This window comes from Pygoscelis adeliae, unplaced genomic scaffold (genome assembly GCF_000699105.1).
Source record: "Pygoscelis adeliae isolate BGI_AS28 unplaced genomic scaffold, ASM69910v1 Scaffold36, whole genome shotgun sequence".
Taxonomy (NCBI): Eukaryota; Metazoa; Chordata; class Aves; order Sphenisciformes; family Spheniscidae; genus Pygoscelis; species Pygoscelis adeliae.
The window spans coordinates 4,201,189-4,223,961 of record NW_008824934.1 but is presented as its reverse complement, the minus strand read 5'-3'; the positions used below and the strand labels follow the sequence as shown (position 1 = coordinate 4,223,961).

The window sequence follows — 22,773 nt, the reverse complement described above, 5'->3', positions numbered from 1 at the left end:
ACCTTTCTCAAGTTCATGAAGGACTGTCAAGCCATTGGCATCACCTGCCCCATTATTCCTGGCATCTTCCCCATACAGGTGAAATCCAGTAATTCTGGTTTGGGGAGGGAATAAGGATCCAGGATATTAGGTGTTTGTGGGTCAGGGCCTGAGAGAGGTCTGTAAATATCCTCCATAAAATTTGTGGGAAGTGAGGGTGCTAAACGTGACAAATCTGTAGGTGGTTTGCCACATTAAACTCCTAGGCATGTAGCAATAAGCTTAAAAGATTTTCTGTGCCCATATGGCAAAAAGGGATATAAAGGACAATGGTCTACCAGTCCTAAGGTGTTATGCATCACTGTCAGCATGCTGGGCTCAGGCAACGAGTAAAGAAATGGGAAGAGATCACCTACAGTGACGTGACCATGACTGCGTTACCATCCTAGAGGTGGGGCCTAGGAGTAGCATCCAGGAGCCCCAATTCTAAATCTCCTGCCACAAAATCGAGATCAAGTACCTGTGTTACTGGGATGTCAGAAAAGGGCCTTGGAAAAATGAAAATCCCCTGCATCCTCATCCAGGGTTACCACTCCCTGCGCCAGCTGGTGAAGCTCTCCAAGTTGGAAGTGCCTCAAGAAATCAAAGATGTGATTGAACCCATCAAGGACAATGATGCAGCTATCCGGAACTATGGGGTGGAGCTGGCAGTGTCCATGTGCCGGGAGCTGTTGGATAGTGGCATGGTGCACGGGCTCCATTTTTACACCCTCAATCGGGAAGTGGCTACTACCGAAGTCCTTAAGCGCCTGGGCATATGGAAGGAGGACCCCAGGTGAGCAGAATATGCTGGCTTCTGTTAGCTCCTCTTTCACATACATCCATCCCATCTACTGAAGGTTCAAGCAATGGATGGGTTGGCACCTCTCCTCTGCTGCTTTTTTTTTTTTTTAAGCACCTTTCTGCATTTAGAAGTTCACCCTTCCTGCAGGTCTCTGACAAAAGCTGGGAGGAATAGAGGGGACAGCTGAAGGAGGAATTTGTTTTAGACAAGTGGCTTTAAAGTAGCCTATCCTGGAACTTTAAAAAACTAAACTCTTAGAGCTGCCACTTGGAAGAAACATGTTTTTTGAGGTCGGTCACAACCCCTCTTACAGGCTAGGTGCTATGTAAGCTCCCGCTGTGGATTTCTAGGGTTCTTCTGCAGCTGATAAAGGGAATGTGGGACTTCTCTCCAAGTCTACAGGCTTCAGCACAGACAAGAGAAAGCAAATGAAAATGGATAGCTGTTTTTTCTTCTTGTTAAAAATAGCTTCACACAGTGCTTTTCCCTTACCTCATTCAATTTCAGGTGTCAGTCCTGTACTTAACCATTTAATAGACACCTACTGAGCATCCTGTGACGGAACTGAGTGGGAAAAGATTTTCCATAAAGGAAGAATAGTTTTCTGTCCTACTTCTTGACAAATAGAACACTTCTCAGCCCCTGTTACTTGCTCTCCCCAGAGGCAAAATTCTCCAGGGGAAGGGCTTCCAGCCTCTAGTGGAAAGTCAGCAGAGGAACTGTGTTAACGTCTGCTCCTCCCATGCAGGCGGCCTCTGCCCTGGGCAGTCAGCGCTCACCCCAAGAGAAGAGTTGAAGACGTTCGGCCAATCTTCTGGGCCTCTAGGCCAAAGAGTTACATCTATCGAACTCAAGAATGGGACGATTTCCCCAATGGCCGATGGTAAGCTGTCAGCCTGCAGTGGCAGTGAGGTAGAGGTGTGGTATGAAAGCCTGCTCCACAGCTGGTCTCTGGCGTTAGTGGGTGTCCTGGGCACACTTTGGGCTTGACAGAACAGGTGGCTTCTTAACAAAGTCGTCCCCAGTTGCTTGGATTTGAATGAGGAGAAGAGAATGGCACCAAGATGTTAAGGCTTTTGGTCTCTAGGATTTTGTTGGATACTTCTTTTCCTGGGTGGCTGTCTTCCTGCATCACCAAATCAGCTCATCTTCCTCAGTGGCCTGTTAATCCTGTGTCTGCTCCCCTTACAGGGGTAACTCCTCCTCTCCAGCCTTTGGGGAACTGAAGGACTATTACCTCTTCTACCTGAAGAGCAAGTCTCCCCGGGAGGAGCTCCTGAAAATGTGGGGAGAAGAGCTGACTGGTGAGGAGAGCGTCTTTGAGGTGTTCACCTGTTACATCACTGGAGAACCCAACAAGAACGGGCACAAGGTGAGCGATGGCCCAGGAAGGGATGGTCAGTGTAGCACAGACAGTAGCACATATTTCCTCTTGCTCCTGGTACCACGTTGTTCTTCTAAACAAGAATTGGCACTTCCCTATCCAAAAGGACTTGCTGAGATAGTGGCTGAAGGGAATCCAGCAGGCAGAGCTAGGGCTCAACATAAAAGGAAAGCTGCTACAGTATGACAGGACCAGTACCAACAGACTTCAGCAGTCATTCTTAGAGTTGAGGATATCCTGCCCCTTGAACCAAACCTGGGAATTCTCTCCTGAAGCAGGTGTGTTTGGGACCATTAGGGCACTTCTGAGTTCCTTCAACATCCAGATGGTAACCAAAGGGTTGTTACATCCATTGTGAGCCATCCTTTCTCCTCACGGTAGGTTACGTGTATGCCTTGGAACGATGACCCTCTTGCTACTGAAACCAACCTTCTGAAGGAGCAGCTGGAGAAGGTTAACAGACGAGGAATCCTGACCATCAACTCCCAGCCAAACATCAATGGCAAACCGTCCACAGACCCCATTGTAGGCTGGGGCCCCAGTGGGGGTTATGTTTTCCAAAAGGTACTGCACTGCTCTGGGCTAGGCAGCAAAGAATTATGACCCAGTTTGGTCTCTGTTAGGTAGGAAGGTCCTAGGCTTTCACCCGGATAATCCTTCTGCCTGCTCCTTATCTTAATGCCTTCTTGCTGAGACAAGGCGAAGCTCCTTTGGTGTCTTAAGAGACAGACTATGTCATCTCTATAGCTTACTTCATAGCTGTTTTCCCCCACCTCAAAACATCTACTGAACATAGAGCTGCTTGTTTTACTCTCAGCAAGTAATTATTGGTAACTTCTTTATAGAGCAGGGCTATGAAGTTTTAGATACAAACATGCGCCTGCCCACTGCATCGGATCCCCATTCAGCAATGCAGGAAGCACCTAGGTTTTTCATAAAATGGGAATCAATGAGGTAGAATCTCTACCACCCATCTTCTCATGGTAATAACTGGGCATTTAAAAATTCCTCTGTCTGTCCTTCTCTAAGGCAGAGTTCTCCACCAATTGCCCCCACCCCACAGCACTACTGCTGTGCTGTTCAGACAGCTGCCAGGTTCCTTCTCTGGCCTGCAAGCAGGCTTATCTGCCATGCCTGCCTCCTACTGTCATGCATTTTCAGGCCCTAGAGCCTTGCCACTAATGGCTGTGATAGGAATCTCCCATCAAGGTAAATGCCAAGCAAGTGGCTCATACTAGGAAACAAAGCAGCCTTGTTCAAAAGGGATCCAAACCGCTAAAGCCATGAGACCAGCAGATGGCAAATGCAGTTATGTTTTCAAAGGAAAAAAAATCCCCCGAGGTGAGGGGAAATCCATCATCTGACACAATAGCCAGGAAATGGGGGGAGGGGAAGCAGTTGTTGGGAGCAGCCAAGCACAGAGCAGCAGTAGATGGAGCAAGTACAGTTTGGTTGTATAAGCACACAGGGAGAATTGTGAACAAAAGATGAGGACAGGGAATGGTAGGGTGCTTGAGAGAGCCCAGCTGAGACCCCCGACTTTGCTCCCACCAGACTAGGCTGCCTTGGCAGAACACTGCCGTTCACAGGCTACCATGTCGAATAGAGGTCAAGCTCAGGCCTCTTCCAAGCACTCTGCTCTGTCTGGCACAGACTGCTTCCTAGGCACAGCAGTTACGGTTAACACTGTCTGGAGCTTATTCCAGCCTGTCTGCTTACGTGGGTGCAAAACGGGAAGCTTGTAGCTTTCCTGAGCTGGCTGCTCCTGGTCTGTTACCTCTGCTGCCACCAATTATTCCTGCCCCCCCGCCCCAGCTCTCTTACTAATTTGCTCTGCCCTTTGCTCAAGCCTCCTCTGTAGTACACGTTTCTGGGAATGGACATACAAGTCTTAGACTGCCTGGTTTCCAAGCAGCCCAGACTCTACAACTGTCCTCTTGGTTGCCTGTATTTGTCCCAGCCCTGCCATGAGTTAAGGCTCTCATTCTCCTTCCCCTTCCCCATCCCTCCCTGTAGGCATACCTAGAGTTCTTCACCTCCAGTGAGATCGTCACGGCACTGCTCAAAGTGCTGAAGAAGTACGAGTTGCGAGTGAACTACCACATTGTCAATGTCAAGGTAGGCTGTTGTTTACAGGACATTTTCCTTTCACCACCTTGGGAAAGAGGCAAATATCAAAGATTCAGATGTCACTGCGAACAAAGTGGGATATGAAGGGTGATGAAGGGAAGGGAAAGTAAAGCAAGTCAGCTGTGATGTGCAGCAACTGTCTGATCTCTTAACAAGGAGAGGGTAAATGCACTTGTTCCAACTCACTCAATCCCTCCTCCAGCAGTTGCTTCAGAAAGGTTTTGCTTCCTTTGGCAGGGCCAGAATATCACCAATGCTCCAGATCTGCAACCCAATGCTGTCACCTGGGGCATCTTCCCGGGCAGAGAGATCATTCAGCCCACTGTAGTGGATCCTGTAAGCTTCCTCTCCTGGAAGGTGAGTCCTCCCTCCTGCTGGATACATTGCTGTGGTGCCCTGGAAGTTCGGCGTCTCTGGTTTGTTTTCAGTCTGTGACACTTCTCGCAATTGAGTACTGTTGTGGTATTAGCTTGCAGAGGTCCAGATATTGCTCCTCCTGCTCTCTCCGTGTAAGGAGAACTTTGCTCCGGCAAGAGCTCTGCACAGACACCAAGTGCCCAGTAACAGGAGGCTTGGGAGCTACCACTGTTACTGTACTGGCCCCCAGAGCTCTGGGCAGCAGCTCTCCCTCCCCTCCTACACGCACAGGGGCAGCATTGAGCCATTTTACTGCAAACATGTCTCCGTTCAGCTCTGAACAGTTGGGTGCAGGGCACTTCCCACTGACTGGAAAGCACGAGGCTCCTTGCTCAGCTCTTGCAATTTTTACTAAGAAACAGGCCACAGGCTGGCTAGGCATGTGTGACACCGGTGGTCCTAAATGAGGTAGTATGAAAATGCAGCTCTCTAACATGTGTATTACACCACTACACTTTTTTTTCCCCCCCTTGGCAGGATGAGGCCTTTGCACTGTGGATCGAGCAATGGGCCAAGCTCTATGAAGAGGAGTCACCCTCTCGCATGATCATCCAGTACATCCATGACAACTACTACTTGGTCAACCTGGTGGACAATGACTTCCCACTTGAAAACTGCCTCTGGCAGGTTGTGGATGATACTTTTGAGCTGTTGAACTCTCCGACTCAGCAGTGAAAATTCCTCTTATAATCCCTTACTTCCTCCTTCCGTCCACTGACTGCGGGGAGAGAAAAAGCAGCTCCTGTGCTGATGGTGGACCACACACTCCTAAACCCAGTGACCAGGCTAGCTCTGCCATCTACCCACACTACATGCTCTTCTATCCCCAACACAAAGGCTCCCTCACCCCCGTTCTCACTGAACAACAGCCAGAACTACCTGAACCTCTGAGCTGAGGCTCTAGCCTGAGCGTGAAGGCCAGCTCTGCAGGATGAAGAGGTGCTAATCGTGGCTATGTTGATTACGGTAACAGGAGAACTCTTGTGCATCAACGGTGATAAAGCTCAGTGGGATTCTGGTAACTTTCTCATGCCAGAAACGCTGCCTTGGGGGCAGAAACACTCCTGTCAGCAGTGCCTAAGCAAGGAGACTATTTCAGCAGCTGCCAACCCTGAAAAGAAGCTCAAGTTGCACTCCTAAGATGTATTTCTTCATATCTGATCATATCAGGCTCTCTTTTGCACTCACTCCAGAAGAAGGTTCAAATTTTCTCCCTAACTTTTCTCCTTTTATTATATTTCCCATTTTCTTTTTAATAGGAAAATGTGAATTTCAATTCTGGATTAGACTGAGTAGGAATCACACTATTTCTTAGATTAAGTACAATAAAATACACAAATACAAATGTCTCCTGTACTAGCCCATACTCTTATAAGTAGCAAAGACTCATGTTGTTTGCAAACTAATCAGCCTGGCACAAGGGAAAGTTTTAAGAAAACCAATTGTTTATGGGGCAGTTCTGCCTTCACTTTCAACACATGCCCTAAGTAAAGTATGGACAAAGCTCCATGGTAGAGCAAAGAAAGCTTAAATCCTAGAATTTACCAAAAGCAATCAGCTACAACCTTTGGCTCAGTTCTGCAAGGTCACAGGAGTTGTGGTGGTCCTTTTCCAGTGCCCGTAGGTAAAGATAGCCTATCTTTCCTGACCTAATGACTCTTAACAGCCTTAGGCCCCACAGCATTGAAATAAGGGGTTGGGAGAGCTATGGAGGCTGCTTTGTGTACTTAACAATCCTGCAAAGCTACCACAGGCTAGGAAAAGAAGACCCTGGGGGAAATCCCAGTGGGATTTCAAGATCCCTGCCATGCTGTGAGCATCTCTTTCAAACAAGCAAGGAAGAAAAGCCTTTTCCAGATTCTTCAGACCCTCTCATTACAGCTGTCTGAGACTGGGCTCATATATCCAGGGTAATTACAGGGCATCAATCACAGAGGCAAGTAATGGGAAGGCTGGGGGTCAGACACGCCTGTCTTGCCTCAGCAAAGCTTTTGGTGCTCAGCTGTTCCCAGCAGGTTTCTTCATCTCTAGCCCATTCAGCACAGAAAGGAACCAGCAGGAAGCAGTCAAGAGGTTGGCCACCCACTGAAAGGCTTAATGAAGAGCTGATGGACCTAGGCAGGGGGAGGAGGTGGGAGCCATGTGGGAATCCCCCCCCAGGGGAAAAGCCAAATCTAAAAATAACGACCCGTGTTTGCAGCTACCAAGGACAGTCCAGACTTTGGAATCAACAGGATGTAGCATTTGCACAGGCAGGCTCCTGCTCATCTCTTTATAAAGACTGATGTATTTGCTTACTCCCCTGCGTGATACTAAACTCCGGTCCAGGAAAAAACACAGAGTAAAGGGAGAGCCTATAAGGTGTTTTTTTGACCTTTAATCAGAAGTCCAGCAAAATCAGGGTCCAGAGGAGAAGGGAATGCAACCTCACAACAAAAGGGAGTAACTTCTCAATTTGTGCCTCTAGGGAGGTAGGCTATCAGTCCTTTAAAGAGGACCTTTCACTAGGTACCATCTCTTCCTGGTTGTCCTTTGGCTATCATGCTTCTGGCCTGCAGCACTGCTTTTATTGCATGAGCAGAGTGTTCACTTTCTTGATTGCGCAGGACCAGCTCTTTGTTGTGACAGCCAGCTGTATCCTCCATGTGTCCTGAAATGAGCAGCAGCTGCAGGCAGGCCCCCACCTTTCAGCAGCCTTTGTCCTTGAGCTGGAATGCTGTTAGCTGGCGCCACCTTCCAAAGGCCTTAAATAGTAAAGTGGACAAGTCAAATACTCGGGTTACCCTTGAGGGGTTGCAGCCACCCTCCCAGTACCCGTAAACAAAGCTTTTCCTCTAGCAATGGCTAGGCCAACTGCCTCACCATTCACTCAGGGCCCTTCCCTGTCTCCCCTATGTTCCTGTAGCCAGTAAGTGAAGTGCAGAGTACAAATCAACGTGAGAAAAGGAAGACCAATGCCCCCTCTGCCCTCTAATTTCAGTACTTGCTCACATCTTGTTAAAGGAGGACCTAATCCTGCATGGATTTTTGGGAGGCAGGCAGAGGAACGAACTGGCTGTTTGAGCTCTAAGGCTTTGCCTGCTCACTCAAATTTATAGCAATTTGCCTGCCCCGGGTGTAAGCGCAGTCCTCCTGCACCAACGTGGAGCCTGTTTCTTCTCTGAGTGGGCCCTTGAGAGGCAGGGGATTAGTGGATTAACATCTCGGATAACAGTGGGGAAGGGGGCACACATCAGGGAAATTGACTGCTGACACAAAGCTTTGAAAAACACCCAAAGATGAACCCATATAAAGCTGGAAGCTATTTCTCTTTGTTCTGGGCAAGTCCCATTCCCTTTTCCCTAAGCAAGTGCTTTGTGCAGAGAGACATACAGGGAACACCAGTTGTCCCTTTGGGGTGCTTTTTGGTTCACTGAGGTCCAAAGAATTAAAGCAGTCATAAATGCTTACCTGAGATAATAGGCTCCTGGCTTCCTCCTCCAAAAAATTCTGCACCACGCAGCTTTGCAAATGTCGTCGTCTCCACACCCTCCAGGCCTTTTCTATCAGCCGCTGCTGGTCCTGCCAGGAAAAGAGGCAGCGCACAGATTAGTTGGGCTCTGGCAGGCAAACTACCTCACTTCCCTCCAGTCCCACCTTGCTTCCAGTTGCTTTCCTGGGTCCCTCTTGAATGACTTTGCATTGGTAACAAACAAAGCTGACTACTAACAAAATTCTTGCCGAACTACTGTCTCCTGCAAATATTGTGGCTAATTACGTCACAGTACCCTGGGGAAAGGACGGTGCCCCATCAGTGCTCCAGCACAGCTCCTCAGTGACTATGGATGTGCTCGCTATACATGCATCATCTTGTCCCACAGGCAGGACAGAGCACATCTCACACACCTAATGCCCAGGAAGCCAGACAGAACATAGGTCTGTTCCACAGATGGCTAGGGCCTGAGCAGAAGGGGAGGCCAAATGACAGTCCCCTTGGTAGGCTGGGGACACCAGAGGGATGTATCAGGAACACAGACAAGGACACAGATTGTAATGCTTGCTGTGAACTTTTTGCACAGGCTACAGACAATCTATACAAATCACCTTGCTTCAGCTTCCCATCTGTAAGATGGGGCAAAGCACAACTAAATATGTGGATATGCCAGTCTGCCATGCTGGCATTTCAAAGAGAAAGATGGAAAAAGTAGCCATAGCAGCAAACCAGGGTTTCTGGTGCACTCTGGTTCTTGTTAAATCCACAGGTCTCATCTCCCTGGATGTATGTGAGGCTGCAAGCAGAGCAGGCTTGCCCAGTAACACCTATCACTGCCACCCTGGTGGCAGTACCAGACACTCACCAACACCTGAGCCAGTATCACCACCCTGCTGGCTTCCTTCCACTGATGCCATCCCCTTGCCAGACAGCGCAGTCTCCTGTCACGCTGGCACCGGCGAATTATCACCGTGTGATGCCACCACCTCACATACTTCCTCCTATAGGCAAGAGGGGAAAATAAACTTTATCAGCCCAACAGCCCTACAAGGGAGTCCTTCCCTGATGGCAGCAACAAGAGGAAGCCCAGAGCCCTCCACTCCACTTACCCAAGCCACTTCTCATCCCACCCCTCCAAGTCCACCTCTGCTTTGTTCTCCTGGATCCTTGCGTGTGCAGGAGAGGGTCCTACCACACCAGGTCTCTCTACCAGATGAGGGACCAGCAGCCTTTCAGCCCTGTTTTGACTTCTGTAGATCACTAGCCAGTGGTGAATGGCACTGGGAAAAAGCCCAAGAGGGGCAGCTGGTGCTGAACCCTTTTCTCTGCCTCTTCTGCTTTCTAGGAAAGAAAAGAGGAATCACACAGGAGCTAACCTCGGAGCTAGAGAGGGAGAGATCAGAGCTGCCATAAGCCCTTAGTCCTTTGGCTCCTGAACACAGAAGCAACCCACAGTCAGATTCAACTGCCATGATCAGCTACTCCACAGAGGAATCCCAGTCATCTGGCTGGCAAACACCACTCCCCTTCCCTCCTCATTCATACTCCCCACATGGCCCCATGAAAGGAAGAGAGGAGGGGGCATCTTCTTACTCATGGACCAAGACAGAGACATCTTCCTGCTCTTCCTAGCACCTATCAGGGTACTGCACTGCCGTGAGCACTGGGAAAAGGCAGCTGCTTTTGTCCAGTAGTTGCAGGCCTGCAAACAGAAATAACACAGCTGTAGCCAAGACTAAACACAATGCGCACAGCACACACACAAGCTAGCCTTAGAGATACATTTATGTTCATATCCCTGCAGGTAGTTTAATGTGCTAGACCCCAGGCTGGAAACTGCACAGATGAGATCCCAGCAGGACTGACTCAGCCCTTCCAAATCAATCGACCTCTTTGTGGTTTGCTAGCTGTGAGTCTTTTGAAAAAAGCTACAACTCTGACAGCTCGCTCTGCTCTGCGGGGACAGTGATTATCCCATCTCATCTTTGAGCAGAGAGGAAGGAGTGCTCTTGTCTCTCTGGTCAAAATGTCCCCAATTCCTTATTGCTGTGCTCCAGATGGTTGCTGCAATCAGTGCCAGATTATGGTGATGAAGTTGTGTGCACAGCCTGTAAAGAACTTAAAGGCAGAGACTAAGCAGTCACAAGTCAAACCAGGTTTTTATACCAGCCTTGTCACTGTATCTCGGTGCCTAGTGACCCAACTGAAGTCTTCACAAGAGAACAGGCAGTTAAGAATAACTGTCTCATAGGGACATTCATCTTTTCTTACCTGTTTTACGGCAGCCACAGATCCTAGGTGCAGGGCTTGCTGTCCTCTTGAGGCCAACCGCCAGCGGTGACAGGCTTTACCCTGAGAGGTTCCCTGCCACTTGTGGTTTCTCTCTCCCAGCACCTCCTGTTCAGCTCTCAAGAATTTCACCCTCCACTCAGTAAAGCTCACAACTAGGAGATGGTGCTCTCTGACCCTTTTAAAACAAGAGAGGGCTTCGTGCTGCCTCAGTCTACAAGCAGTGACCTGGGCCCAAGTAACTAGGCACCTGAAAAACAATACAAGCGTAGAAAAGCAGTAAATGCCTAAAGTCACATTTCCATGTCAGCACTGAGCAGGCTATAGACCAAATTCCACCTTCTCACCCCACCCTGCAGTGTCACACGTAAGTAGTCAAAGCAAGCGAAAGAGCATTCAACAAGAAAAAAGACTGTTCCTATTATTCCTCTGCGATCAACATTTATATATCTTTCTCCATGTTACTTATATTTCCAGTGCCTTGTCCTTGGGAGGTGTTAAGTTCAGACTCCTCACTACAGTTTCTTTCTGCTAAAGACTTGCCCTCGTTTTACTTCAGATTCCCAGCACTGTTACCTCTCAACTCCTCAAAGCCCAGGAGTATGTCTGGCTTTCTGGCCATTTTAGCATTTCCTCCTCTTCAAAGGCCTCTGCAAACCGAATGCAATGTTACACAATGTTTTTCCTTTGCCTACAAAACAAATGCTTTTCCTAGGCTGCCCTGCCACTACACATAGTGGATCCCTCAAAAAAAGAAAGGAATTAAATTAGTCAGTTTTCAATCTTTCTCTGTGCCAGCAGCTGATCTTTAGGATGATGCTTGAGGAAGGCTTATCCTTATGGCATGAGAATAAAACTGCTAAAATCTCCTTCAGCATGGAACCCAGCAGACTCCTTAAGTCTGCTTGCTGCAGAACCAGGCTGGATTTAAGACAGCACCTTGTTGTCAAGATTCAGATTTTAATTTTTTTCTTGGCTGTCACAAACTAAGGGCCTGTGTACATGGGATGTACAACTAGAATAATACAGCATCTTTATGGAGACAATTTTATTCCAAAAAAATCAATGTTTACAGGAGTTACTATTAACAGCACTGTAAATCTGCACCCACAATAATCTCTCTGTATCTTGCAGGCTGATGCACAGGAGGCCAGTCTTCCTCTGCTACCCCAGAAGCCAATCTGCTTTTAACTCTTGACTTGTCCTTTTCGTTCCTTGTTCCACTTGGACTTTCATTATGCAAATCACCCCACGGCACCATAGGGCAGAGGTGTAAATATCCTCTGCCTGGCAGGCTTCTCTGAAGATCAAGAGAATCTATTGCAGGTTATCCTAGCATGAAAAATGCCCCCCTCAGAAGAGACAGGGCTCAGCCTGTACCATATCCAGGTGAGAAATTAGAAGCGCTCTCTCATCAAAGGAGAGCTCAGAAGGAAGATTAATGGTGGAGAGACACTCTACAGGAAGGAGCAACGTTAAGGACTTCTCTCAAATGCACTTCCCACTAGGGTGCCACCACACAGATTGATTTGCAGAAGAAAATGCAATTGGGTGGGGTGAGTGCAGAGCCTAAGCATCACAGCCACTAAGGTTTTACTGGGTTTTTAGCTGCTCTTTCCTCTGCAGATCTTTGTCTCCTCTCAGCCTGAACCTGCAATTCAAAAGGAAATCTGCGAGGGCCAAACCTGCACTTCTCATGCCTTAAATTAATCCTTGGCATAAATAATCTTATTCATTCCTATCCTCCTGAATTATCTCAAAGAGAACGAACTGAACAATTCCTGGTTCACTGCAGCTGGACACTTTGCTGTGTTTCAGGCAGACAGTAGCCTTACACAACATAAACCACAAACAAAACAGATTTCAATGAGAAGGCTACTGAACAACAGCTAAGAGAGAAAAGAAGTTGTTAGTGATTGGCAGCAGACACCTTGCTCTTCAGATTAAATTCTTGTGTTTTCAGGATCTGCACCGTAACGTAAGACTCCAAAACATACTACAGCTTCACTTATAGCGTAACTAACACTGAGATGAATATCATGGTTCTCCCTTCGCAGGCTTTACTGAATATTGCTTTTCTGCAGGAATATATTCCATTCAATTTTTCACATTAGTTTAAATTAAAGTCAACACGCTGTGTCCAGAACCTAAAAGATTCAGGTTTGTAAACATCAGATCTCTGTAAGACCTCTGCCCAATATTCCTTTCAGCAAATACTGAGTAGTTCCAGTGGAAACGAGGCTTTCACTTTTTTAAACTACATGAATTTGTTGCATCTCTCTTGCTTAGTTTACAAATACCACACTGCACAACTAAGACTGAACAGAAGTTCTGGAAAGAAAAGAAGTTTTGAATGAGAAGAACGAGATGGGGAGTGTGAGGCTATGGTAGCAGACCCCTTAATGTAGGAGCACCCCCAGGGAAGCACTCCTACAGAAGCTGCATTTACACAAGTTAGCTGTACTTTCAAACCCAAACTGGTCTGAATAACACTGAATTCTCTGCTACATAAATTGCTGTTCACTCAAAGCTTCCCTCGGAAATGCTTTGAGGGCAGGAAACAAACCTGTGCAGGAGAAGACGTTCCCAGAATACAGCAGCATGTTTCTGCTTCTTTGTTTGGCAATACCATGTCTGCAGGACCAACCTCTTCTTCTCCTGGCAGCTGTGCTGAGCCCATTCTCTCCCTCACAGCACGATTCCCTGTGAGAGAACACAAGAGCTTGCTGAACTAAGCCCAATGATTTTTTTTTCCATCGCAGAGTCCAGACAAGAGCAGAGAATACATTGCTGCAAATACCAAATGGGACCAGACTTCCTAAGACTTCCTGTCCTCTCTTTAGCAGCTGAAGTGACTTTTTAATTCACCTTGCAGTTTTTTGTCTGCAAGCCAGTCAGACCTTTTTTTTCCCCCCCTGCCCTTCCCCAAGCAAGGGATCACAGGTCACTGCCACTCTCATCTGCAAGGCAGTTTTCCATCTAAAATTGGGAGTGTTCCTTCCCTGGCAGAGTGTTAAGTACTTAGCACTTAAAGCACTTGGAATCCCATGAGGGACAGGATCAGGATTGTAAAGCAGCCCCAAAAGTTACACCCTGCTCCCACTGAAGCAAAGCCTGACTGTTGGGGCTGAGGAGACATGTTCAAGCTCGGAATGCTGCATCTGAACTCCATTTAACTCCCCAGCTGCTAAAATGCACTGCTTGAACACCCCTTTGGTAGTGCAGGTAAAGCGAGATCCACCCCTTTTCCAATCAGCTGCCAAAGGAGCATCTCCCCTAGCATAAAGCACTACAAAACAGCAGGGCATGTGTCCTGCTAGTAACCACAAGAAGGCAGTGACACAGGCACTTACTGACCCCTGGGCTAGTATGTGCCATTCCAGAGGAGCAGTGCACAGAGTTACAACTAGAAGCGGGACTTTCTCCATCCCAACCATTCCCACAGCATCCCGCTCCTACAGACACAAGTTCTGCTGTAGGTGTTGGTAACCTCACTTTGCCAGCAGGCATGCCAACGCCACAGAGTCTGGCGAATGTGACACCTGAATCTCCGGTCAGCTTCCACTTTCTGGGCCAGTCTCTTCTTCCACAGGCTAAAAGCCATCTTGCAGCAATGAACTCGATATTTTAGGGCTGCTGCTGCTGCTTTTCGGTTCTTTTTTTCCACAACCCAGTGATGCCAGCTGAGAAAAGCTCTGAGAAAGACAAAGGTCGTTGGACCAACTGTAGAAACAACTCACACAGATTCACACCCTTGTAACTGAAACTTTAACAATAAACATACACATGAGGGAGTTTAGGAAATACATCCGATCTGTTAACATCCTTTCCCCATTAAATGTCAGGGGAAATGATGGACAAGGCAAGTTGTTGGGAGTAAGGTGTTCTGTCCCAGCTGTGCCAAGCCTGTTGTTCTCTTCAACTTCCGATTGAGTAGAGAGTAAGGCCAGTTCAGTGGATAGGAAGTTACCAGGGCTTATCATCAGCAGCGCTGAGCTTGCTCTAATTTGTGAGGCTTCCCATCAAACTAGAAATTATTGTGTTCAAATATAATAATTTTGAAGCAGAAAAAAAAAGGGAGGCTGCAAAACTCCCACTGAAGACAGAAAATGATAGCTAGAGGAAGAATTTTTTTTTTTTTTTAAAAGCAAGTGTAGAGCTTCAAAACAGACAGCTTTAGGAAATTTCTGGAAAGCACAATACCTACCGAGACAGCTCAACGAGCCTGCAGTACTGCTGGGCCTTTACAAGTTGCTGAGTCCGAGCTGACCAGACAATGAAGTGCCTCTGCAGGCAGCATTTCTCTGCTTGGTGCCAGCAACTCTTCACCTCCTTGTCAGAACTGCAGTCCTGTAATCCAGAAAAGCAAAAAAGGGCCTTGAACTGCTGCTGTAACACAGTCACTCCATGCAGCTCAGCCCTTTCTCCTTGCCGCTGTGACTTCTATGATTGCCTAACTCCCTGTTGCTAACCCCCACACACCACATGAACACCCAGAGATGAGGGTCTAACACATCCCTTTTAAATCCTTGACACGTGGCCAATTTCCAACTCAGCTGCCAAATGGTAGGGAAGAGTTACCCTGAGAAATGCCTCAATCTCCCAAACCTTCCGTCTGAGAAAGAAGACAGAAGAACAAAGAGAACAGCAGTGAGACCTTCCATATGCTGATACTGAAACCCAAAGGCTCTTTGCTAAATTGGGCTATGCAGAAAACACTTGTACGTTTACATGCATCACACCGCTTTTCAGCCTTACCTCTTTCCACGTAGAGTAACTGGTGAGAGGCTGGACATTATTGTCTAGACTCTGCAGTGCCAAAGACTGAAACTGACCTCCCACAAACCAATTTCTGCTGCAAGATAAAAGTGTCAGGGGAAAAGGGAAAGAAAGAAGAGGATAAAGTATCCGGAAGGATGCTGTGAGATGACATGAGGAACTAGCCAGAAGGAAGGAATTCAGCCAGACCAAACAAGGGGCCACAGCTACCAGCATCCCAAGCAACCAGTCTGCAACTCACCCAGATCCAGTACTCTGTGGAGGAAAGGAGGCCTGCAAGTACAGCTCCCCACCCAGCTCAGCTGGCAGCTCTGCGCATTGCTGTAGTTGCAGGAAAGAACTGTAATAAGGCATGTGTGTGACATCCTCAGCAGTCAGAACGGAGGAGAAGCTCTGCTGGCTGCTGTCACTAAAACTGTGTTCCTGCAGGTATGGAGGGAAGAACATGCTGTGAGGTAACCATACTCACAATGGAATCACTTAGCTAACAGTTCCGACCATGCCATTTATTCCTGTTTTTCGCAAAGATTCAGTGAAACCCAGGATGCATCCAAAGGAACTGCAGGCTAGCAAGTACAGCTCTGGAGTGCAAACGTATCAGTGATGGGAAAGTTATTTCTATACCAGTTATTTCTATACTGAATAGTTATACAGTTATTTCTATACTGAGAAAAGGGGAAACGGGCATATACACTTTCTCAGTAATGAGGCTCTTTGTACCTCATCCCTTCCACCTTGCAGCCACAAACAGGAGCAAGTGCACAAGAGAACCTCACGAGCTCAGCACCTCCCCATATCACTAAATGATGAACCAGGAAGGGCACAGAGAGAAGTGACTTTATGATTTCTGATTACATTTAAACTCCAGGACCCTACAGGCTCACTGCTCTTCAGGCCTAAAAACTAAGCACAGTTTGCTGATGACAGTATCGTGTTGAAGCAGAAATTTTCCCCTGAAAAATCCCAGCAATTTAATACCTCAGGGCAGTCTGGATGAATCAAGACCTCCTCACCTTTTCCAAAGAGCTTTGAGAGGCCAGGGTAGTTGGAGCACTGCTGTCGAAGCCGGAAGATGTTGAGAGGTCCTCAGAAAACAGCATGGCAAGAGGTTCTTCATAGACAGTCCTGTGCAAGTGCTTAGGATCTTGTTCAATTGTCTTCAGCATGAGACACTTTTGGTGCCATAATTTCAGAGCTTTTCTGAGTCTACACTGCTCCAAAGCCTGAGAGAAAGAACTGAGACAGAATATATTGTGATGGCAAAGTGACTGAAAAGGGATACCAGAGGTGGACACTAGTACAGACATGATGGATGATAGATGGTAAAAGGGGTTCTTCCAGAAGGACCAGAAAGCCAACTGGACACTACTAATGACGGCAGGGCTCCAGGAACTGGCTCTTCTTCACTCACTCAGCTCTGTGATGCTCGCTCAGCCTTGCTTTCCACAGCAGATATACTCTCTGCAGCTCCACCTTTTGGCAGAAGTCATCAAGAGAGTAGCCCGTTTTCTCAGGAAACCATCTCTCTACAGTCCACAATGGCTGATCTTCATGCCTCTTTGTCGCAGTCTTGTCAGCTATGGAGCTTCTAACTGGTCCTTAACCAGTTACAGAGAGTGACAAGAGACAATGTTTGTCAGAAGGCATTCTTAAGAAACTCAGCCCAGCCCAGCCCAGGCCTCACACTGCTTCTTTCCAGCAAGGTTTAAGACTTTCTGCTAGGTTTATGAAGTGGAGCAACAAATCTCCCCGTAGCTTCACTGACATCCAGAACAACTAGTCCTTTACCCACCCTGGTTTGTTAACACCATGTATCATCTGAGCCTCTCTTATCAGGCTGTTTTCAGCTGTTTTTCACCATACAAGAGGAGGAAGGAGCCTAAGCACCTCCAAATCCTAGATTCTGCACAGACCCCAAGCTGCTCACCATAATGCTGCCTCCACTGTAGGAGGAAGAAGTTCACCATTGCCTGCTTATCACCTTCTCTGACCTGCAGCATCTGAACCCACTGCTGGAAGTGTTTCCTCAGCAATACTGCTCTGAGACGGAACACGTTGCACCTGTAAAGCGCCTTCTGCTCAACAGTCTCCTTCCATGCACTGAAGCACCTGAGAAAACCAAAAGAAAATAAAACCACATAGAAAACCATGTGAAGAGGGCACACGCTTGTGTCTCCTCCTGGGACTGGAAAAACAGACAGAAGCTGTCGTCTTCTAAGCTTCTATTTGTTTATTTCATTAAAAAGCCACTGTCCTGCTTAGAGCACAGCAGCATGGTGGGTGTTCTCAGGTTTGGTGTTTCAGGACATCAAAGGTCAGAACCAAAAAGCTTTGGAAGTGCACAGGAGGCAAGCCATAATGTCTCTGGCCACAGTAGTTCCTTTTCATGTTTCTATCTCTACTTTCATCTTTATTAACTCCTAAAAACAAAAGAATAGATGGCTTTAAGATGGAACAACACATCACTGTCTGGGTTGGCTCTGTCATTCCTTGGACTTTCACAGTGAACAGACTTTTCACATGAAAAATAGACCTCATCAACTTACCGAGAGACTAAGTTTCTCTGGATCCGAGTTGTCAGTGCTAAAATCTGTTCCATTTCCAAGCATCGGGAACGCCACACCCAGAAAATGTGTCGTAGCTGCTTCTTTTCCAGCAGAGCACGGGCTTCCAAAAGCCTGGTTTCCTCTTTGCTCAGCAGCTCCTTCTGCAGGCGCCACAGTCTGAAAGCTGCTGTGTTGCAGGGCAGGAAGAGATTGACAGGAAGAAAAATAACTTAAGACTTCAAACAACTTAGTGTCACACAGCAAACACCCCCTGGCTGAACTCCAGCTGTCTGAGAAAGGGCACTTAAGAGAGACAGCTCATGTTGTTGGAGCAACAGCATCTGCTGCACCTGAATTAATACAAGGAACAAGGCAAAAAGCGTATGACATGGCGAGTGGGCCACCATCACAGATACTGGCCCAGCTACTTGCAGGATCAGGTTCTGAAAGAGTCCAGTCAAAGCAACGACTAGACACAAATCAAGAAACATGGTGAAACAGTGATTACTTCCAAGCTGTTCCAAGGCTACAGAATGTGTGCTTACCAGCTAGCCGTCTCATATCTCTGATTGCTTGAGCTCTCCAGCAGAACTCATCTCCTCTCTGACTACGATGAAGCTGTGTCCACAGTCCTCTCTCTACCCTGAAAGAGTCACAAGCATGCTTTTAACATCCATCTGTCCAAAGAGGCACTCAGGGAACAGAATCCAGAGGATTCCTTCTCCCTAGATAGCTCTCTCTTTTTGTCTGGACTTGTTCTTCTGCCTTGAGAATCAGAAGGCACAACAAAAGGTTTTTTTCTGACACCTCTACTGTTCTGCTAGAGACTGTAGTATTGCCTCACTCCAATCTCATTTACGCCTGTATCACATATGCAGGGGATAGCTGAACTCAAGAAATAGTACACGAGTATTTCTGTCAGACACTCAAATCAGACTGAAAACACTAGTGCACAGAAGCCCTGGAATAGGATTGTTTAGTTCTTAAAACTAAGTTACTAATTCTTGCAGTGCTTATCTGCAGCAATACATCCAAGGACCTGGAAACAAGTTTCCTACCATTTGAGAAAAATTTCTCCCCGTGTTTGTAAACCTCCACTTGTCCAAGATAACAGAAAGAATGCTCTCAGCTTACCTACAAGCCTGCTTGGCTTCCTTTGAGTATCCTACTGTAAGCTGGGGCTGAGCTGAGGTTGCCATAGTTGCTAATCTTCCTACTCCAAAAAACCCCACTGCTGAACTTTGGGTATAAGAATATGGCTCAGGCTGCGGAGCTTGCTTCTTGCTCCATTTTGCCACAGCTTCCTTCCACTAAAGGAGAAAACACATGATTAGAACAAACTTCAGGCAGAGTATCAGGGTCCACATCACTGAATTTCACACAGGGTACCCCTTCCTCCTCCCTATCCAGATAGGATTTCTGCCTTCTCTGACTGCACAACAGGAAACTCATGGCACTACTGCTACTGTCCCTAGCCCATCCTCACCCTGCGGAAGCTGACAGCTAGCAGAGCCGAGGCGTGTCTCTGCTGGGCTACCTCCAGCTGCATCCTCCTCTGGTGCACAGCCCACTGCAAAGCACCAAGGCCCTTCCGAAGCAGTTGCTGTCTGTAAAGCTGCCTGGCTGCAGCCCTTTTCCAGAGGATGTGTCCCCTCCAGGCTTGGAAACACCTAGTTAGCATTTGTCTGTCACACAAGTGCTGGAAACTTAAAGAGAAAAAACAAAAGTGAGCTCCAGTTAACAGAAAGGAAAGTTAAACAAAGCCAGGAGGTGGCAATCAGAGTTCAGCCATCAAGCTGCAAAGAGGTATTTCAAATCATTCTTTCTAAAGAGGAAAAAACCTGCAGCCTCACACCAAATTAAGGTATCACTGTTGCTAAATTGGTAGCAATCTCACACACATCTTATCCACAGGACACAAATTTGAATCCCATCTCATGGATAAGCTCAGTTCTTGATCTTTGCTAACTGATGCAGTGAGCATGCCAGAATTTGCTGCACTGAAAAGCAGCATACATGGTACCAATGCTTTTTCATTGCTAGTAACAACCAAGGTTGAATTTAGAAGCTGGAATTTAAAAGATAGAGAAATTATTTTTTAGAGCATGCTCCATTCTAGATGGCAACCCTTTGAAAAGAAATGGATGCAGCCCCTGAGTCAACCACGGCAGAATAATGTAGGTTAAGTCCTAAAACCAAACATTCCCAGGAACATGGCTTCTTAGCCACTTTCCAGGAGTTTTTCTCCCGTTAACTACCAGCACACTCACACATAAACACAGAATCTTTTTACCTTTGCTCATTCACCTTCAATAACCAGAAGCTGTTCTCCGAGACCTGCAAACAGAGAAAAGACAGTAACTCACATGATTATTCACACTACTCTGCTCTGTTGAAGAATTTGTCTGTGTCCAGCATGGCAAGTCATTTTGGATAGAGACCAGAACAGTGCTGCCTCAGGGTACTCTATTATGTCAGATGCCTTTATCACTGCCCCCACCATTGCTCTGTGAATACTCTTGTGTACTTCAGACATGGAAAAGCACAATTAAACTGAAATCTCAGGGCCCTGCAACTATGCACAGAGTAAAAACCAGTTTAGTGCTTTCCCTCTGCATGTAGATTCAGAGAATATAAACAGGTGTTTACATTCCCAAGAACCACGAAGTTAACAAGCCGGTCTTTAGGAAGCATGTGAGACAAAAAGATGCATATGTTGGATGGAGCAGGACCATAAGAGAGGAGATTCTGGCCATTCAGTGCCAGAAAAAAACCTATAGGACAAGCATCCCCATCACTGTTGTACCTCAACTCTGCACCTCTAGCAAGAAGCAGAAACAAGCACAAGTAATATCTGTGAACAGGGATGCTACACAGTGAGCACACCCTCACCTCTCTGGACACAGTTTCCTGTGTCTGGCTCCCTTCTTCACAGCACCGTGGTTCTTTGGCACTCCTCTCCACAGAAGGTTCTTCAGACTGGTCGAGATTGGCATCAGCTTCCCAATTCCTCCAGCTGCTTTGATGGGAGTATTTGTTTCTCCTTCCTTCTCTGCTCACATTCATACAATCTATGTCAGAATATTCACCAAAGCCTTCTTCAACCTGACTACTGAAAGGGCTGGACTGGCTGTTGCCCACCACAGCCATTCTTCTGGCTGCTCGTGATCTAGAGTCGCATACCTCTTGTGACTCTTTGCTGGACTTAACATGAGGTTCAGAGTTGTTGACTTCTACACATTTAATACTAAGCTGCTGGACTGGTCTAAACTCTTTATCTCCAGGAGAAGTGACTCTCACGCACGCTTCCTTCGGAGTCCCATACATGGCTACACCAACATTCATCTGAGCCCCCCCCAAATCTGTCTCCAGTGACACCTGCAGACCCTCTGGATACAGACTGGCTGGAAAGTCTTTCTTCCAAGATACAGCACACGGGGATGCCCCATTAGATGTCTCTTCTCCTTTAAGAACCTTTTCAGGGGAATGACTTTTTCTGTGAACATAAAGACTACCAGTTTCCAGAGTTGGCTTTGCCTGGGACTGGCATCTGAAACAAGGGGAGCAATTGTAGGAGGAATCTGCTTCTGTATCCACCAGCCTGCCAGAGCCCACCCCAGAAACAAAGGTTTCTGGATGGAAGTCACCTGAAATTTTGGTTCTCCAAGTGTTCAAGTCAACATATCCATATCTGTGAGAGACAGAGAGAGGTTCTGCACGACTGAAGTCCCTTGTCACTGCACTAAGGCTCCAGTCTTTAGCAAATGGGACATCCCATTTCAATCTTGCCTGAGCAGCACTGGTCTTTACTCCAGCTAGCTGTTCTCCTGTGCTCAGGATACTAGGAGCTGAATCATCAGGAGCAAAGCACAAACTGCCACTGACTGGAGAAGACTTGGGCTCCAAAGGGAGGGAGCCCCATAGTCCCATCAAAGCACTTTCTTGCTTAAGTCTCTGGATTGAACAGTGCAAACTAGCAGAAATCTGTGAGGACTGCAAGAGAGACTGAAGGGACTCCAAACTAGATGGATCGAGATCCCCCAAGGTCAGGGCTGAACTACGACAAGCGTTCACACTTTCACTTGAGCTCCTTGAAGAGGGACACACCGCTAATGCATGCCTAAGAGGGGAATCTACAGTACGAGATGACAAACGTGCATTGACCAGTGAAGGGTTCACAGGATCCATACAAGAAGCAGCAGGAGGCTGATGCTGTTGTTTTTCCACTGGATAGTCACTATTCTTGTTCCTACTTTCTAAACAGTGATGGCGAGCAGCGTGTATGGAGCAGCTACCAGCTGCCTTTGCTTTCTGACGGTGGTGTTGAGGAAAGTCAATACTCTCATTCCTTCTCCCTTCTAAACTATAAGCCTCAAGGCGTGAGTGTCTCTGAGGCAGATTCACAGCAGGATGCACTGACAAAGCAAGATGGGGAATCCTATGAACCCCACATTTAGAGCTGTGCTGCTGCTGCAGCCTAGCGCAGAGACTGTTCTGCTGCAGGAAGCAGGAACTGGAGAACTGGCTGGTGGTGTCCTGGAATGGCTGAGAAGGGCAGGAGAGATTAGTCTGTCTCAGACTGGGATCTCTCTTCCCGGCTGACAGAGGTGCAGTACACAGCCGGCCTTGTTCTGCTCTCTGGCTGGGAGTTACACTGAATGCCGCAGCCTCAAGCCAGTGATGAGAAACGTCTGCTCGACTTCTAGTGCCCAAATACAGATCAACATTCACAGTCTTCCGAATGTTTCTTTGCTCTGAAGAAAAATAAGAAGAAATATAAACAAAGGAGCAGGCATATTTCTTATCACATCTTCCCTAGTTTGCCAAAGGCTTTGGGTACTTTCCTGACAAATTTCTTGTCTCCAATTCCCCAACTTCAGTGCTGAAAGTATTACAGACACTACTCTCTTCCTGTTTCTCAGCAGACAACCAT

General features: G+C 47.2%; 1 protein-coding gene across 1 annotated transcript in view; it reads left to right on the top strand.

The window, feature by feature from the left end:
* MTHFR (methylenetetrahydrofolate reductase (NAD(P)H)) overlaps nt 1–6,109 on the top strand; it is an 8,524-nt gene extending 2,415 nt beyond the window's left edge. Inside the window, exons 5-12 of the mRNA XM_009325284.1 lie at nt 7–78; nt 564–814; nt 1,572–1,706; nt 2,015–2,195; nt 2,589–2,771; nt 4,224–4,325; nt 4,575–4,694; nt 5,232–6,109. Of these exons, the coding sequence (XP_009323559.1) occupies nt 7–78; nt 564–814; nt 1,572–1,706; nt 2,015–2,195; nt 2,589–2,771; nt 4,224–4,325; nt 4,575–4,694; nt 5,232–5,429 (1,242 nt within the window). The 3' untranslated portion in view covers nt 5,430–6,109. The remainder of the gene's footprint in view (nt 1–6; nt 79–563; nt 815–1,571; nt 1,707–2,014; nt 2,196–2,588; nt 2,772–4,223; nt 4,326–4,574; nt 4,695–5,231) is intronic.
* The last annotated feature ends 16,664 nt before the right edge of the window (nt 6,110–22,773 follow it).